This window comes from Puma concolor, chromosome E2, assembly GCF_028749965.1.
Source record: "Puma concolor isolate L17-30 chromosome E2, mPumCon1.1.hap2, whole genome shotgun sequence".
In the NCBI taxonomy this organism is placed as follows: domain Eukaryota; kingdom Metazoa; phylum Chordata; class Mammalia; order Carnivora; family Felidae; genus Puma; species Puma concolor.
The window spans coordinates 59,256,537-59,274,218 of record NC_141681.1 but is presented as its reverse complement, the minus strand read 5'-3'; the positions used below and the strand labels follow the sequence as shown (position 1 = coordinate 59,274,218).

Here is a 17,682-nt window from a genome sequence, read left to right as displayed (position 1 = left end):
CTGTTTCTGTGGCCTTCAGCTCCGAATTTAGCCAGAAGCCAAAGTGTTGTTGCAGCAGACAACCCTTAACATACGTCCCTAGATTTAGATGCCTCTGCTCTCCTTCTGTGAAGTGAACCCCCAAAGCAGGCCTGCCTGGTCAGAGGGTCTCCGCTGTTTTGATTTGACCACCCGTGAGCAGACTGTTGTCACTGGATGGCGATTCCCAGTGTCAGGAGCCGCGGGTTGAGTGCCCGCACCTCCACAGCCCTGCCATCAGGGAATCTTCGCGCTGACTCCGTGTTAGCGTCGCTAACGCGGGCTGGAAAACCGATCCTGCTTGTTTGCAAATCACACTTCCTAATTATTAGGGTTTGAACATCTTTTTGTCTGTTCACCGGTGTTGGGATGTTCATTTTAGTTGCTTATTTTCAAGTCAAGTTGTCTTTTTCTTAGTCTATGGAAGCTTTGCAGATTTATGTAGTAATAATAACACATTTCTTTCCATATGTATTAAAATGACTTTTCCCTAGACTACTAATTTGCCTCTTGGCTTTATGGTTTGTTTGTTTTTTGTTTTTTTTGTTTTTTTTGTTTTTTTAGTTCCACAGTTTGTCAAATAAATTACCTTTTCCTTTCTAGCTTTAGAGGATCTTGCTGAAAATCCTCCCCTTCCAACCAAGGTATACCAGATACAAAATCTCCTACTTACTCTTTGAAATATTTCTGCCCCTTCCCTTGTCTACATTTAGATTTTCACCTGTCTTGTACGTAGAATGTTTTCTTCCGGGTGGGGGGCCGCCGTGTTCGCAGATCTTTGAAAGCAAGCAGCCCCTTCACTCTGACTTGACGTCTGTCTTCTGTCCTATACATACACTCTAAGATCTATTTCTGGGTGGTCTGGTCCATTCCAGGGATGTCTGGGTCAGGACCTGGGTCCTGCTTTTAGAATCAGGCAAAAAAGTTGTTATCGTCATTATTACTATTTAAAATAACAATACCTCTGGAACCGCCACAGAGCCTGGACGGAAACAGAAGTGCCCGGCAGCCTCCGGCTGCCGTGAGGGGGTCCCTGGGCCCCAGCTGGGAGGCCAGATCAGGGAGGAGAGAAATAAGGACCCAGCTGCTTGTAAAATAAAGTTTTCCCTTTTATTTCAAATCAACCCATTCCCAAGTTAGTGCCGCAAGTGGAGGTCACAGCCCTAAGCCCCCTGGGGCATGGCAGAGGCCGGGCACTTGTGTCCCTGCAAGGATGGGCCTAGTGGCCAAGGGTGAAGGGTGCGGGGCTAGCTGGCCATCCCTGCCTGCCAGCCCCAGGCCCCGGCCTGCCCCCTGGGTAGGAGCGTATAGTAGAGGTGCTGTTAGTGGTGAGAGCCCGGTCAGGCTGGGTCAGTGGGATCTTCTCCGGCCGCCAGGGAAGGAACCGCAGGGAGAGGCAGACACAGGGGCCCGATGCAGACGGCAGGGCCGCCCCGGTCCCCAGAGTGAGGGACAGGAGAGCAGCGGCAGCTCCGGGAACCGGGGTGTCGCTCTCTGGAAGCTCACCGGGGTGGGGGTCACGGGCTCCAGTCCGGCGTGGAGGAGGGGCTCAGATGGATGACTGCCACTGCACAAAGCGCTTGGATTCCTGCAGGGAGATTGGGGACAGGGCACGGAGGGGGTCTGGCGCCGTGGTGCAGGCCCCCAGCCCCTCCCCCAGACCAGCGGGTCCACTACCTGAGGGTTGAAAGGGTCGTCGTCATCTGTGTCATCATAGTCGTCACTGAGTGGCAGAGAGGCAGGATGGGGGCTCCATGAGGAGGCTGACCCCCAACACCAGCCGCGGTCCAGGGGTCGTCACCCCACCACCACTCCCGGGACCACGCCCCCTCCCCTCCTGACCTGGGCGGGAAGAGGGCCCAGGCGCGGGGCAGGCTGCACAAGGCGGTGGCTAGGGCCCCCGCGGACAGGAGGGAGAAGAGCAGCAGGAGGAGCAGGCCTTCCAGGGCATCCTCACACAGGCCCCGAAGGGCAGCGCCGTAGTCCTGGGGTGGGCGGGGGAGGGTGTCAGCGGGCAGCGCCCCTCCCCCAGGTCCCCCCCACCACACACACACACAGTGTGCACGGCTCAGACCGCCCACCTGGCTGTGCCCTGCTGGGCAAGTCACTTGACCTCTCTGTGCCTCGGTTTCCTCCCCTGTCACCTGGACTCAGTCCAAGCACCCTGGAGGTGCTCCAAGCACAGTCATTGTACCTGGAGGTATAAACCCAAATCATGGCCTCCTCTCCACTGCACCCCCAGCCGCCACACCAGCTCAGCCTTGGTCTAGTGTGGGGCTGTCCCGTGCACTGGAGGATGTTGGACAGCCTCTCTGGGCTCTATCCACTGGATGCCAGTAGCACCCCCTCCCCGGTTGTGACAACCCAGACATGTCTCTGTGCACCCCCAAACGTCCCCTGGGGGCAGGATCTCTGGCTCAGAACCTCGCTAAGAAGAGCCACGGACTCAGAATGGCACCTTGCACGTAGTGAGGTCATTTCAGGTCACAGGAAGCCGAGAGGGGACCAGAAGGCAGTGCTGGGCCCTGGCAGCAGCGGGGACGGATCCTGGCAGGAAGGCACGTGCCCGCTCGAGGCCCCGGAGCCGGAGCCGTCTGAGGGCTGCTGTGGCCTGTGCAGGGAGGGGGTGTGAGGGGCGGAGGCTAGGAGCAGCCCGGGCCCCCTGCAGGCGAGGCGTGGAACTGGACTTTAATCCGTGTGCAGGGGAGTCGCTGAAGGGTTTTAGCAGAGAAAGAACTTGATCGGATTGTGTGTGAGGCTCAGCCAGCTGTTAGCTGTTTCGGGGAGGACAGATGGGGGGTGGGGGGGACAAGCAGGGGAACAGGGGAAATACTGTGTGGCCACTGGGTGGGAGGTGAGGAGGGTGACCAGGGTACAGCAGGGGTGGAGTGAGTCATGCTCAGAGCCCGGGTGGGTTTCAGAGGAAGGGCCAGCAGAACTTGCCTGGGGAATGGCTGCGGGAGGTAATGGCTTGCTGACAGACAGCAAGAAGGATGCTTCTAGAAGGTTTCTGGCTTGAGTCCTTGGCTGGCGGGCAGGGGTGCCTGGTACTGAGCCAGTGTGTCACAAGGGAGGGGCCCGTCGGGGCGGTGGGGCCTTCTGTTTTTACTGTATCAGGCACCTACCCTCCTCATAGCCCTGCAAGGCAGAGATCAGCTCCCCCTCACACTGCTGCCTTTTGCAGTGGCAGAAAGTTGAAGCCCAGAGACGGCAAGCCACTTGCCCAGAGTCACACAGCCTGGAAGGGGCAGAGCTGGGATTGGAGCCAGGCCTCTGAGGCTCCAGACCCACCCTCCTGGCACTTTATCCCTGATGTCAATCCTGATTTTAGTATGTGGGGACCCTAGAGCCTAGAGAGGGGAAACTGAGGCCAAGGGTCACATGGCACACCAGTGGAAGGTGAGACTCTGACCCACCCTTCTCCCTCCCTTCCTTCCCTCTGTCCACAATGAACCTTGGGAAGCACAGTCCAGCCCAGTGTTGGCCTGGACCAGAGAGTGAGTGATCTGTGGGGCCCAGTTTGCCCTTCCATGGAAAGTCGGGGTGCTTTCCAGGATTTTGCAGCTCAGGTGTTCAGCAACCCTGAGTATTGCTTCATTGTGTCCCCCATGGCCCCCTTGTTAGAGTGCCAACCTCCGAAGCTTTGGGGACAGTGGGAGCTATGGAAGGGATGTGATCACAGCAAGGGCCTGTTCAGATCCCTGATAGGGTCTCCAGAACAAAGGCAGGATGCCCACTTAGGTTTGAATTTCAGATGCCCGACAGCAAAAAATTTTAGTACAAGCACCTTCCCAACACAGCATGGGACATACCTAACAGTAAAGAGGTTATTTGTTTGGTACATCTGGCAGCCCTGTTGAGGGCCCATGAGGGGACACACCACAAGGGCCGAGGAGGCACGTGTCCTCCAGGGGAAAAGAGGCCTGAGCTGCAGTGGGCCCTTGGGATGGGGGTGGGACGAAGAAATCAGGGCATGACACTGGGTGACTGCCTGGCTGTGGAGGCTCACAGAGAGAGGGGAACGAGGCCTCTGGGACCCAGTCCTCTGCCCCTTATCTTCCAAGTGCGTTAGGTGGGGCAAGGACAGCATTTCCTTCCGACCGACAGCGTGACGAATGAGGGCTCAGGGAGCTACCAGCAGTAACGCACACAGCAAAGCCCCGTGCGTGCGGGGAGGACGGCGGTCCCGCGCAGGAAAGCAGGTGTCCTCTCCCTCCTTTCACCGGGGAGGGAAACCGGGGTTCAGGGGTGCTCCCCTGCCAGTGGCCAAAGCGGACTGAGTCTGTAGGAAACCAGGCATTCTTTCTATGGGGTGCCCTGCCCACCCGTGCTGCCTCAGTACGATGAGACCACCACCCCCCCCCCCCACAAGAGCTTTACAGCTGCTGACCCCCTGCAACCTCGGTTTTATAAGCGAGGAAACTGAGGCACAGAGTAGGTAGTGACTTGCCTGAGGTCAGGAGCCAGGACTGGACCCCAGGCATGTCTTGCTCCAGAATTCCCTAACCAGCACAGGCTCGAGGAGGAAGGCAGGGAGCAAGGGAGGGGTGGGGTGAGCGGGGAGGAGGAATACAGATGATAGATAGGTGATAGGTAGGTAGGTAGAGAACAGCTATATGGCAGATAAATAATAGAGATAAACGTAAGGATTTCTCAGGGTCGGTGGGAGAAAGACCGGAGGGCTCCCTGGAAGAAGAATTTGGACAAAGGGACAGGGCTCACCTTGTGCAGGCCGCGACAGTGCAGCAGAGCCACCAACTGGTGGAAGTTTCCTTCTGTGACATTGAGCGTCTCCTCCAAGGACAGCAGAGGCTTCTGCACGGGAGTGGAGTGTTACCCCACGCACTCCTCAGGCCGCGCGGTCCCCCGGGCTCCGCCCCTCTGGACGGACCCCGCCCACAGGCCGCGAGCCCCCACCCGCCGCCCCGCCTCCTTCCCCTGGGAGCGGCCTGCGCACCCGCGCATCAGGGAACTGGGGGACAGCTTCTCGCTCCAGGCCCTGCAGCTGGGAGTGGATGTTGGCCAGAGCCCGCTGGGACAGAGTCAGCCTCTGCGGGAAGACAGAGGGAGAACCGGGTAGTCCGCGCCCCCGGCCCGCTCTGCATCCTGGCGCCTACATCCCCCCCCCAGAACCTGCAGTCCAGGCCCCAGCCCGCCCTCCTCCGCCCGGCTCCCTTGCCCGCACCCCTAACCTGTTGAAAGGGGTTGGAGACTGCCTGGTTGCAGAGGAAATAATAGTTCAGGATGTCTGAAGCAGGAGGGAAAGAGGGGGGAGGCCATGAGCCTGGGTCCCCAGCGCCTCCCTAGGGCAAAGGTGGGAAGGGGCAGGGCCCTGTCTTTCCACCCTCAGGGCCAGGGGCGTCTCCCCAGCCCAGGACCCTCCTGTGGTCCCAGAGGCCTGGCATTCAGGGACAGGCTAACACAGCCTCCCTTCTGCAGCCACAGTCAGAAACACGCGGCTCTCCACACTCCCCTGGAACCGGATCTTCTGCAGTCCCATTTCCTCCCATTCCTGGGGAGGCGGGCCCAGCCCCTCCTCTGGTCTGTATCCCTCTCTTTCCCAGCCCATCAGGAGAGGTGCCGAGAGCTTCTGAGACTGAGCCCCCAACCCCACCCCAGGTGGGACTGGGCACAGAGGCCTGAGGACCCAGGGCCTGCGCTGGGTTGATGGGATCACCTGAATCGAGCCCGGTCTCCTCCTCGGTCAGGTTCAGGATGTAGGTGTCAGGACTGGAGCAGAAGTCGCTAAGGCCCTGAGAGAAGCATCAGGAAAAAGGGCTCAGACCAGAAACTTTTCTAGTTCCACACTCGCACAGAACTCAGTGTCTGGATAACAGCCCAGCCCCCAGCCCTGGGAAGCCAGGAGTCCAGGCCCCCAGCCCCTCCTCCCTCAGACCCAGGAGTCTGGGCCCCCAGCCCCCCCTCCCTTAGAACACACGTATCCAAGGCTCTAGCTTCCAGCCCTCAGGATCTAGACCTCAGAACCTGGGATCCTGGCCCCAAGTCCTTCCTCTCAGGGTCTGCCCCGGGATGCAGTCCCAGGGCCCAGGGGCCTGGCCTGCAGCACTCACCACAGCTGTAGCCGCCTCCAGGCCCATGGAGCCCCAGCTCAGGACAAGAACTAGGAGACTCATCACTGCCATCCTATAAAGGGGGGGACTCATCACGGTCCATCCCATCACAGCCCCCCTTCCCTACCACCCTCTGGAGCCTGGAGGGGCAGAAGTAGGGGCAGAGAAACTGGGCGGGGGTGGGGAGTGCAGGTTGTAGATCTGTGGTTGTTGACATCAAGCTGAACAACTTCAGCTTGCTTCCCCAGGGGTGAGGGGGGAAGACAGTGAGGAGGGCCCTGGGCTGGCAAGCCAGCACCCCAGATCCCAGCCCGGCTCTGCCCCTGCCTTGCACCGGGATTCTGGGAGAGCTACCGCCTGCTTCTGGGCTCCTTCCTGGCTTTGAGTTCACAGGAGCCCAGCAAGCCGCAAACGTGCCTCCCAGGTTTGAGCATAGCTTGGTCAGCCTCCTGCTCTGTCCAGACTCCTCCCCCGAGGAGCGGGGACATAGCCAAGGCTGAAACTGCAGCCTGAGTTTTCTCTAGGGATGGGGTCTGGGCGCGAGGGTTAGCACTGGAGGGTGGTCACCGTCCGGAAGCCTCAGGGGGAGCCTGCATGGGACAGTGGCACTTCTTACCCAAGGTGGGCGTGGAGACCAGGGAGCCCCAGCAGGGCCCCCAGAGGCAGGGAGGAAGCAAGGGCCCCCCTGAGTGGCATAGGCTGGCCTGAGTCAAACACCAGCTCCAGCATTCCCTGGCTGTGCAGCCCTGAGCAGGAGGCCCAACCTCTCCGAGCCCCAGTCCCCCCTGTGTCAAATGGGGAGAAGGAAAGCATTTCCTCACAGGGTCAGCCTGCAGGTTCCAGAAGAGAGCTGGCCGTATTTAACGAGCCGTTAAATCAGAGAGTGGTACTGAGATTCCCTTGAGCCACACAATGGCCACGCAGCCTCGGATGTGGTTGCCTTCTGCCTTGGTCCCTCCTCTGCACATCAGGTGCCTGAGGGGCCCCTTGTTCACAGGTGGTTGTGTGTGCACAGTCCTCAGCAGAAGTCAGCAATCACCCCCTTCCCAAGCACGACCGTTACAGGCTTTTTTCTAGGATTTGGAGCACCCGCGTGGCCTCGAATCCTGCGTTTCCAGGTCTGCCCCGTGCCTCCCGGGCTGCTCCAGGCCTGGTTTCTCTGCACGCGCTGGCCCAGCCCAGGACCCTCGGGGGCAAGCCTGTGGGATGGGGGCACGAAAGCAGTACGAGGCTGGGAAGGACGGCAGTGGTCCCTCTCGCAAGAGCGCCGTGGGATGGAAAGAGGTCCCCTCGTGCTGTGACGTGAGCCCGCCTGCCACGAGGACGCCCGCTCTTACACGATCACCAGCCACTTGCTCTGCTTTGCCAGGCCCAGGAGCGTGAAGAGACAGACCAGCAGCTCCAGCAGCAGCAGGAGGACGTAGGCCAGCCACCTGGAGAAGGGACAGAGTGAGACAAATCAGCCTTCAGCACCCCGGCTCCCAGGCCAGGACTTGGCACAGGGGGACGGCTCCCCAACATGCATGCCCTGCTCTGCCTGACCATGCGGGCCCCCCCCCTCCCCAGCCGCCAGGCCCCCGGGCTGCAGCTGGCTCATCATGAAACGGGTGCGCTGGGAGGCGGGCCGCCGTAGCCCTTCAGGGCGCAGGTCCCAGGGCCAGGGCGCCTGGACCCGTTCCCGGATGGCAGCGAGCAGAAGCCCGCTAACAGGCACAAGTGATTGGCCTCCTGGAGCCCCACCTGCCTCCCCAGGCTGCAGGGTGAAGTGAGTCATTCCCAGGCGCGCTGAGTGTCACATTGCACGGCCTGGGGCTCGGGGCCAGCCTCACTCTGCCTCCTAGCTGCACACAACCCTTGTCTCTGGGACTTTGCCTCCTGTGCCTCGGTTTCCCCGCCTGTACCACGGGGGGAGAACAGCAGCACCTACTCCAAGAGCTTGTCGCAAGGCTAGTGGGAGAGCACTTAGAAGGGTGCCAAGGGCGCCTGGGTGGCTCAGTCGGTTGAGCGTCCGACTTCGGCTCGGGTCATGATCTCACAGTCTGTGAGTTCGAGCCCCACATCAGGCTCTGTGCTGACAGCTCAGAGCCTGGAGCCTGCTTCTGATTCTGTGTCTCCCTCTCTCTGTGCCCCTTCCCTGCTCATGCTCTGTCTCTGTCTCAAAAATAAATAAAAACATTAAGAAAAAAAATTTTTTAATAAAAAAATAATAAATAAATAAATAATAAAAACATAAATAAAATAAATTAACATAAATTAAAAATACAAAAAAATAATAATAATAAAAAAAAGAAGGGTTCCAAGCACATGGACACACTTAAATACGAGCTCGAACGCTAGCCAGGGAACTTCAAGTGTTACTTACTTAGGTCTCAGTGACTGATTCACTCTGATGGAGCACGGCCCCAGAGCGCGCTCAGCGCACGGCATCACTCGCACTGCTCCCCACGCGGCTGTGCCCAGGCTGGGGCCCCAGAGTGGCAGGGACCCTCCTTCCCAGGGAAGGAGCTGGGCCGCGTGACCCAGTAGACCTCCACGCTTTCGCTGCCAGTGTCCCCACGGCACATGGCACACAGCACACCGCACGCACACACCGCACATGCGCGCGGCACATGCACACGGCAGCTCACTCTCACTTCCGTCAGGGGCAGCCCAGCCTCCTGCCCTAGTTGTGTGCTGTGAACTCCTGCTCTCAGCCTCCAGGAACTCTGCCAGGAAGCTCTCCCTCCAGGGGCCCCGGTTCTCTTGCAGGAAACTGGCCACCTTCGTTGAGGGACGACTCCCAAGTGCCAGGCACTCTCATGTTGGTGCATTCAGATGTTTCCCGTTGGTGGTGGGCCTGCCTCACCCCAGTGGAGTTCTGCACAGCTACCGGAACCCCTGGAAGGGGGCTGAGGCCTGGTACGTGCGGCCTCTGGGCTCAGCCACAAAGCAGAAGCTGTCCTCACGGGGACCCAGGCCCATCTGACCGCCTGTGGGCCATCCTCGTCACGGGCCGCTTCAGTCCTAGTCTGCCTCCACCTTCTCTGTGTGGCCTTCCCAGGCCTCCCCTGCAGCCCCCAGCCCCTGCCAGCCTCTGGACCCAGCCCACCCATGTCTCCTGCTCAATTTTCTCCCGAGCTCCCCCCACCCACCACCTTGGAGAAAATATTTTACTCGTGTGTGTTCCTTATTGGCCCCCTTCCTGGAAGACGGGCAGGGGTTGTCGTCTGTCTTAACAAAAACTTACATCTCACAGACAACCGTACAGAACGGGCTGGTCGCTGCTGGAAGCACTTAACGGATACGGACGCGTCTACTCCTCAACAATCCCATGAGGGGAACACTATCCATTATTCCCGTTTCACAGATTGGGACACTGAGGCACAGAACTCGTGAGGAACTTGTCACACGGTTAGGGAGTGGCCCTCTGGCTTTAGAGCTCCCGTTCCCAATCACTCGGGTATGTCTCTCTTGCACGCAAGGTGCTAAACAAACGTGTGCTGAGTGGATACACGTGTCACATGGGTGGGTGACCGAGAAGAGTAGTGCCAGTCTGGGCGTGAGCGGATGAATCCTCGGGGGTGAGGGGGGCGACTCGGTCCAGCTGTGTCACAGGGTGTCTCCACCTGGGCACTACGGACACTTGACAAAGGCCATCCCTTGCTGCAGGGACCGTCCTGTGCACTGTAGGACGCGTCTCTGGTCTCCGCCTACCGGGGCCGGTAGCTCCCCGTCCCCCAGGGGTGACCACCAAGCACGTCTCCCAACATTGCCTGATGTCCTCTGGAGGCACAACCACCCAGGCTGAAGGAGCGGTCACCCACCTGTACTCCTCCACGAAGGACACATCTTCGGCCACTTGCAGGGGGCTCAAGGGCACTCCCCGCCAGAAGGCCAGCCCCTGCAGCTGCTGGGCCACGGCCTCCGCCTGCCGCCGAGCGCCCCGGGCAGCAGCCACCAGCTCCGTGCGCTGTGCGAGCACCTCCTCCAGGCTGGTCAGCTCTGTCCCCACTGCCTCACCCAGCCTCTCCACTGTCTCCAACACCTGTGTGCAGGGGTGAGTCTGGGGTCAGGGGAGGGTCTTCTTCGGGGAGGCCAGGGTTGGGGGACAGAGTTGTGAGGGTGAAGCAGAGGTGAGCGGTGGCAGGTGTCTGAGATCTAGGGGCTAGGACATCTGTGCAATGAGGAAAGGACGGAGGGGTACAGTCCTGCGGCCTCCATCAGGAACCCTGGGTGGTCAGTGGCTTGGGTCCCCGGTAGAGACCAAGTGTGAAGGGGGGGGGGGTCTAGGTTCGAGCCCCACGGTCCAGATCTGGGTTAAGGTCCCGGTGGCAGTCAGGGATGGGGGTCCAGGTGTCCAGTCTGAGGTCCACAAGTTGCAACCTGAACTTCTGAGTCTGGGGCCCAGGGTTTCAGGGATGGGTGCTGGGCTCTGAGTGGGGGTCCAGTTTCTCTGGGAGGTGGCCCTCTGTGCCTCGGGGGATCGGTCTGGCCGCTGCCTGGCCCCTCACCAGGTGGTCTATGGCGCTGAGCGTGTGGTTGGCATGCAGCAGGGCCGAGCTGAGCTGGGACACCCCATCGCTGGTCTCGCTGTTGCCATAGAAACCGATGCCAATGCCGGCGCTGAGAGGGGAGGGACGGGAAATCACAACCTGTCCTGGGACCCTGGGGGCCGCGTCCCCCCCACCTCCTCACACACCCAATCCTGGCTCCCACCCCCACCCCATTGGTCCAGCCCGACGTGGGAAAGGAACGTCTCCAGCCTGGCCCCCACCGGTTGCCAAGGTAACGGGAAGCCCCCCCCCCCCACTCCCCCGCCCCGGGGACGTCATTGTGATGCTAATGGTGGGTGGAGGGGGGGGGGACAGATTTAACCCGAACCTCACTGGAGCCGAACTCCCGGCACGCCCAGCCCCAGGAGAAGCGCCCCCCCCCCCAGGACCGCCGGCCGCACATCCATTCCTCATCCTTCCCTCAAGCATCCCCGACAGGAGCACCTGTCTCTTCGGGGTCCCCGCCGTCCCCTCCCTGCCTGCTGGGGGATCCTAGCAGTGCAGGGCCCCAGCCCTCATCTCCTGGGGGACCCCAGCCTGGAGCTCCCCGCCTTCCCCCATCCCCGAGGACCCAAGCGTCTGGCCAGCTGGGAGCGAAGCAAGGGAATGTGGGGCCGATGGGCCAGAAGCCTGAGCCCCCGCCCCTCCGCGGCCAGCACACAGAGCTCCATTGTGGGGTCTGAATGTGGGACCGTCCCTCCCCCCACCGCCCCCGGAGTGTCCCTGCGCGGAGGGGCCGGGCCGCCGGACTGGGCGGAGGGAGGCGGGCGCCCGCACGGTTCCCAGCCCCGACTACCGGGCCCCACCCCCAGCCCTGGGATCCCACGCCCGCCCTGGCGCCCCCCCTCCCCCCCCATTGTTGGAGGGCAGACAAAGCTGCTCTTGTTCCCGGGCCGCGGGGGCCGGCCGTGTCTCTCCCCCACGGGGCCTTTGTCCACCGTTCCTGTCCACCCCCACTCAAGAGAGCCCGAGGAGGAAGCATTTTGGATATAGGACGCCCAGCCCCCCTCCCCCACAGACACCCCCAAACACATTCTGCTGGTTCCTGCAGCGAGGGGGTGCGGTAGAGCCCGGCCCGCCACCACCCCCCCCCCCCCCCCCCCCCGCCCCCAGCGGGTCCAGTCCTGGGGAACAGGGCGACTGTCCTGCGCTGGTGGGGGTGTGGCCTGCTGGCCAAGGCTGTGCTTAGAGCTGGCTCCTGCTGAACAGTGGGTCATCAAGTCCTCCTTTCCTCTCCCCCCACCCCCCGGGGGTCACAGAAAAAGGCAGGGCCTTGAAAAGTTACTTTCCGCCTCTCCCTGAGACTTGGCCTTTCCAACCTGGGTGTGAGTACCCTGAATCCAGGTGGGTTACTGTGGGAAGGAGTGAGACCCGCTCAGGTCTGGGCCGCGGGGTCTGCTCTGGGATTCTGAATATTCCTACGATGTCTGTCTGCCTGACTAGAACATCATCAGCCCCATGAGGGCAAGAATCTTGTCCGGGCAGTTGGGTATCTCCTGGCACACAGTAGATCCCCAGGAAATAGTTGCAGAATGAATGAATGAATGAAGAGTTCATGAATGACATCACCAGTCACCATTTACTGAGTACCACTGTGAGCCAGGCACTGTACATGCTCTCATTTAATCTTACCATAACTAGCAGGTGGGCTTTGCTATAGCGTCCATTTTAGAGATGTGGAAACTGAGACCTAGAGAGATTATATCCCCTAGCTGCACAGCTATTCGGTGACAAGGCCACCGAGCCCGAGCTCTTAACCCCTGCCTCCTCCTGCAGGGCTGGCTGTCCTTGGGAGGTCACTCCTCGTCTCGAAACTCAGTTTCTCCATCCACGCAACGAGAGCTGTTTTCCCGAGTCAAGGCTGAGGTGGGATGCTAGGACACCCTCCGGAAGACTGAGCGCGAGCATGGGGAGCCCCGTCCCCACTTCCCCACCCGCCCTGGGGCCCCATTACCAGCCGACGAGAAGGGCAGCGATACAGCTCCAGGTGACACAGCCTCCCCCGGGTGGGGGGCTCTTGGCCCCAGGGGGCTCGGGGGGCCGGCAGCAGCAAAAGCGGATGAGGTAGACAGCAATGAAAATGAGGCTCAGGCCCAAGCCTAGGCCCGCCAAGGCCGCCACCAGCAACAGGGCCTGGGGAAGGGGGAGACAGGAGGCCTCAGAGGGGCTGGAGGTCCTGGACGTGGGGGATTCCAGTGGAGGTGGAAGGCAGCCCCGGCTAGATTGGGGGTCAAGCCCAGCCTGTGGTTCTCAGTCTGTAGGGAAAGGTGGGGTCCCCAGCTCCTCCCAGGCTGGCAGCTGGGTCAGCGGAGGCCCAAATCCTGGGTTCCAGTTCCACTCTGCGTGTGACCTTCCCCTCTCTGAGACTGTCCCTCCTCACCCCCACTAGGCAGTTGGAATAGAGACTCTCCCAGGGCCTGCTGGGACCTGTCTCCGGAACCGAGTGGGATCAGGGGGTGGACGGGGGCGCCTGTTCCTGGAGATGTGTGCGCGAGGTTGGGGGTGGGCAGCCTGCCTCTCCCCTCCTCCTTGCTGCTCCTCCCCACTCACCGCTCGCTGTCTCCCCTGCTGCTGAGCTCTGCACACCCACCGCACTGTGAGTCTGTCACCCAGGGACTCACAGGGAGGGGGGCGTGACAGCCTCCATGGCAGTGAGAGCGTGTGCAAGGCTCAGAGATGGAGACTTGGGACAGAGACAGAGAGAGAACCAAAGGCAGGGAGAGAACAGGCGCATGCAGTTGGAAAAGCCTTGCGGCACAACCTGGCTCTCCACAGGGCAGGATTTCACAGCGGGTGCCGTGCACTCCTGTCCTCTTCCGCACGCCCAGAACGGGGCAGGGCGTTACCTGGAGCCACACAGCACAGTAGGGACAACGTGGGGAACAGAACCAGACCTCCAGGCTCCCTGATGCCATTTCCCATAAACTACAGGCTCTCTGCTTTTGTCCCTGCAGGGTGGAGTGTGGGGTGTGTGACACAAGCGTGTGGTTTATTTGCGTGTCTGGCTGTGAAACTGGGTGTTTTATCTTTGACTGAGTTTGTCTACCATGAGATACACCTGACTCTGTGTGTGGGGGGGGGGGGGGCAAGAATATATGTGAAAGTGGGTGAGAAAGTATGTGTATACAAGTGAGCTTGGGGTGTATGAGTGACTGAGGGAATTGTGAGTGTGTATGTCTATGTGACTGTGTGAGTATGGGGCATGTGTGAGTGTGTAAGTGAGGGCAGGAACGTGCGTGTGAGTGTGTGTATGTACATGTGACTATGTGGGTGTGTGTGAGTGTCTCTTCCAGCCTGGTGGCACCCAGCGCCTGACTTTTTCCAGCCGTGCCCACAGTGGTAATCTCCCTGGGGGGCAGTGTCCCCTCCCGGGCCGTGTGACTTTGTGCGTGTCCCAGACCTGTCACCCTGTCGATGACGGGGGCGGAGTGAGCCTCTCCGAGAGCCTCCGGCAGTGACTGGGACCAGGCCAGCTACTGGTGCTTGGCTGTGTGGGCAGGTCTCCCCGGCCGTGAGGGGGCGTCGGTGACCGGCACTGGAGGTCGTCGTTGTGTAAGCCTGAGGCTGTGGGCAAGGGGGTTGGCGGTCCCCATTTGGTGGGGAGAGGGCGGCGCGGAGTGGCAGGGAGGAGCTGCTCCCGGCTGGCACAGCCATGACCCAAATAGCTCACAATACAGCACACATCCCCCTCTCTGCTTTTCTGGGACCCCCCCACCCCTAAGCTCTCCAATCCCCAGCCCTCTATCCCAGGAGCTCCTCCTGCACAGATCCGAGGGGCCTAGACCCTCCAGGCAGGGCCCGGGACCCTTAGCTCCACCCTGACCCCCAGCTCCACCCCACCCCCCCACCCTGCCCCCGACACACGCACTCCCCCCACCCCGTCCCCGGCCAAGCCTTGCTTCTCATTAATCTCAAAGCCAAGGACTTGAATTAAACTGGGTCAGGGGACAGTTCTTTCTCCCCCTTTCTGGAGCTGACCCAGGCTGGGCCCCCTTCCCCAGGGACCGCTGCCTGTCAGGTTCCCACCCAGCCCCACCCTCCGGACCCATTTCTGTCATCCTCTGGTCCCCAAAAGGAACCTCCTCTTCATCCCCACCCCCACGCGCCCCAGCGCGCTGGACGCCCCCCCCCCCCCAACACACACACACACCCCGGAATGTACATACAGGCTGCAAGCTTCCTCTGCCAGGACCACCAGCTCAGTCCCCCATCCCTGGCCCTGAACCCCTCACGCCCCTTCCCCATTTCAGGTCTCAATCCCGTCCTGGACCGAGGCACCCCAGCCTTCTTCCTCCCCACCGCGATCGGTTCCTGTCTCTCCCAAGTCGTACCTTACCTGGGACATGTTCACCTGGACTGCCCCAACCCTATCAGGGGAGGGGTCATCTTTTAGGACACGGAGAGTGGACCTGTCTCCCTGGTGGCCCTGGAGGCTCGCTTCCCAGACAGCTCCCGAAACCCTGGGGTCCCTTCCTTGTGGGACTGAGGGGTCCAGGCCCCGGGCCCTCCCTCACTTAAGGAGCCAGGGCTCCGGCCCCCAGCGCCCGTCCCAGGGGAACCTCCAGGTAGGGGAGCCTCACGTCCTGCTCTTTCAGATACCCCGAAGTCCGGGCCCGGCTCCCACCTGCGGAGAACACAGGACTCTGCCACCCAGCCCCCTCCTCCCTCGGGACCCCTCAGCTCTGCCCACCCTCCGCGCCCCCGCCCCCAGGACCCCCGCGCCCGCTCCCACCTGCTGGTATTCTTGCTCTTGGGGCGCGAAGCCGCTGGGTACCGGGCGGAGCTGGAAGTCGGCGCGGGGCAGCTGGTGGAGCAAATGCACCCAAGCCGAGGGTCGGTAGCCCGGGGGCGCCCCCATAGCCCCCGGGGAGGGCGCAGCGGGGACGAATGCCGGGGCTGCGGGAGCCTCGACAGCGGAGCGGGGCGCGGGCGGAGCGGGGTCTGGCGGGGCTCAGGGGAGCGGAGCAGGGGGAGGGAGAGGGTGGGGGGCGGAGATTGGGGGAGGAGGGGGGAGGCGAGGGCCAGGAGGGGACCGTGCTGCCCCTGGTGGCTGCCGGGGGGACTGCGGCGCCGCAAGCGGGGCCCCCAGCGCTCCGCCCCTCGGTGACGGCTCCCACCCGTGGCGGGCGCAGGTACCACTCGGTCCGGCGACGGCCTTGTCCGAATGAGGCCGCTCATACTGTGATCTCACCCTGCAGCGGCAGAAAGATGCCTTTATCTCTAGGAAGAATTTTTAGGTCTGTGCAAAGGTCGCTAAGTATTTGCACAGCATTTTCCAAACGGCGGTCAATTGCACCCATAAAAAAACCTTCATTTCTGTGTGTGAGGGTACTCTGGCTTATCAAGGATGCCATGTGGCTAGAAGCCCCGCGTTTGTAAGTGTGTATAAGAGCACATCTTCTGTCAACAAACCTTCCTATGTGTGCAGACCACTCTAGAAGGTACGCCTGCATACCAGTGTTAAGGACCCCTCCTACCTCTAGATAGAAGAACCCGGCTCATCTCTCCAGGGACCCCCTCCCATCCTTATAAGAATGCCTGACAGGTGTTTAAGAACCTGTCCAAGCTCATTAAGGATTACTTCAATGTACATAAGGATTTCCCACTCCCCCTATTCCTTGCCATTCACTTTACAGTTTATAAAGTATTTTTCCAGCCACTCTCGATGTTGAGTCTCACAGGAACCCACTGATGCCACACCAGTAAGTTGGGAAGTAGAGACCCTTGGAGGGGACCCAGCCACTTTGACATCACTGTCCGGACAGTCACTGTTGTAGCTAAAACTAAGGTTCCCAGAAATTGCCCCAGAGAACCTCCCACCCTTGTAGAGCTAGGCTAGACTTTGCCACGTGGGGTCCCCACCCCTGGCCTCCCCTGCAAGGACTGAGATGGGCAGGAGGAAAAAGGGGAGGTTAGCACCCCACCTAGAATTCTCATCCCAACATTGTGCCCCAGATTGGTGAGAAAGGGCTGGGGACAGGTAGTTACCCATTCCATTGCTCAGAGAAAAATCATGTTTAATGCTGGGGATGATAGTGATGGTGGTGATGACGGTGAAGGTGATTATGGTGATAGTGCTGATGGTGATGATGGTGTTGGCGATAGTGATGCTACTGATGGTGGTGACGGTGATTATGGTAATAGTGATGATGGTGATAGTGATGATGATGATGGTGGTGGTGATGATGGTGGTGATGGTGATGATGATGATGATGGTGATGATGATGGTGGTCATGGTGGTGGTGGTGATGATGGTGGTGATGATGGTGATGATGATAGTGATGCTGATGGTGGTGATAATGATGGTGGTGGTCATGGTGGTGATGGTGATGGTGATGCTGATGGTGATGATGATGTGGTGATAATGATGATGGTGGTCATGGTGGTGATGGTGATGGTGATGCTGATGGTGGTGATGATGGTGATGATGATGGTGGTGATAATGATGATGGTGGTCATGGTGGTGGTGGTGGTGATGATGGTGATGGTGGTGGTGATGATGACGGTGGTGATAATGATGGTGGTCATGGTGGTGATGGTGATGCTGATGGTGGTGATGATGGTGATGATGATGGTGGTGATGATGGTGATGATGATGGTGGTGATGATGATGGTGGTGATAATGATGATGGTGGTCATGGTGGTGGTGGTGATGCTGATGGTGGTGATGATGGTGATGATGATGGTGGTGATGATGATGGTGGTGATAATGATGATGGTGGTCATGGTGGTGGTGGTGATGCTGATGATGGTGATGATGGTGATAGTGATGATGATGTTAATGGTGACGATGATCATAGTGATGGTGATGATGATGGCGGTGATGGTGATGATGGTGGTGATGATGACGGTGGTGATAATGATGATGGTGGTCATGGTGGTGATGGTGATGCTGATGCTGATGGTGGTGATGATGGTGATGATGATGGTGGTGATGGTGATGATGGTGGTGGTGATGATGATGATGATGGTGATAGTGATGATGGTGATAATGATAGTGGTGATGGTGATTATGATGATGGTGGTGGTGATGATGGTGGTGGTGATGACGGTGATAGTGA

General features: G+C 60.0%; 1 protein-coding gene across 1 annotated transcript; it reads right to left on the bottom strand.

Annotated features, from left to right (window-relative positions):
- Positions 1-1,331: 1,331 nt before the first annotated feature.
- Positions 1,332-15,584, bottom strand: TTYH1 (tweety family member 1). Its single transcript, XM_086690673.1, has 13 exons — positions 15,354-15,584; positions 12,576-12,754; positions 10,580-10,691; positions 9,893-10,113; positions 7,427-7,522; positions 6,090-6,162; positions 5,696-5,771; positions 5,211-5,266; positions 4,976-5,068; positions 4,741-4,833; positions 1,861-2,003; positions 1,696-1,741; positions 1,332-1,606 (listed from the first exon to the last, which is right to left on the bottom strand). The coding sequence occupies exons 1-13, from the start codon at positions 15,477-15,479 to the stop codon at positions 1,568-1,570; spliced, it is 1,353 nt and encodes a 450-aa protein (XP_086546799.1). The 5' UTR covers positions 15,480-15,584; the 3' UTR covers positions 1,332-1,567.
- Between the last annotated feature and the right edge of the window lie 2,098 nt (positions 15,585-17,682).

Bases quoted from the DNA above. Each gene is read 5' to 3' on its own strand.
- TTYH1 (XM_086690673.1), bottom strand. From the start codon at position 15,479: ATGGGGGCGCCCCCGGGCTACCGACCCTCGGCTTGGGTGCATTTGCTC. The intron at 6,163-7,426 runs GTAAGAGCGGGC...CCCCCTTTATAG, and splicing joins AGCAAGTGGCTGGTGATCGT to GATGGCAGTGATGAGTCTCC. The intron at 1,607-1,695 runs GTAGTGGACCCG...ATCTCCCTGCAG, and splicing joins ACGACCCTTTCAACCCTCAG to GAATCCAAGCGCTTTGTGCA.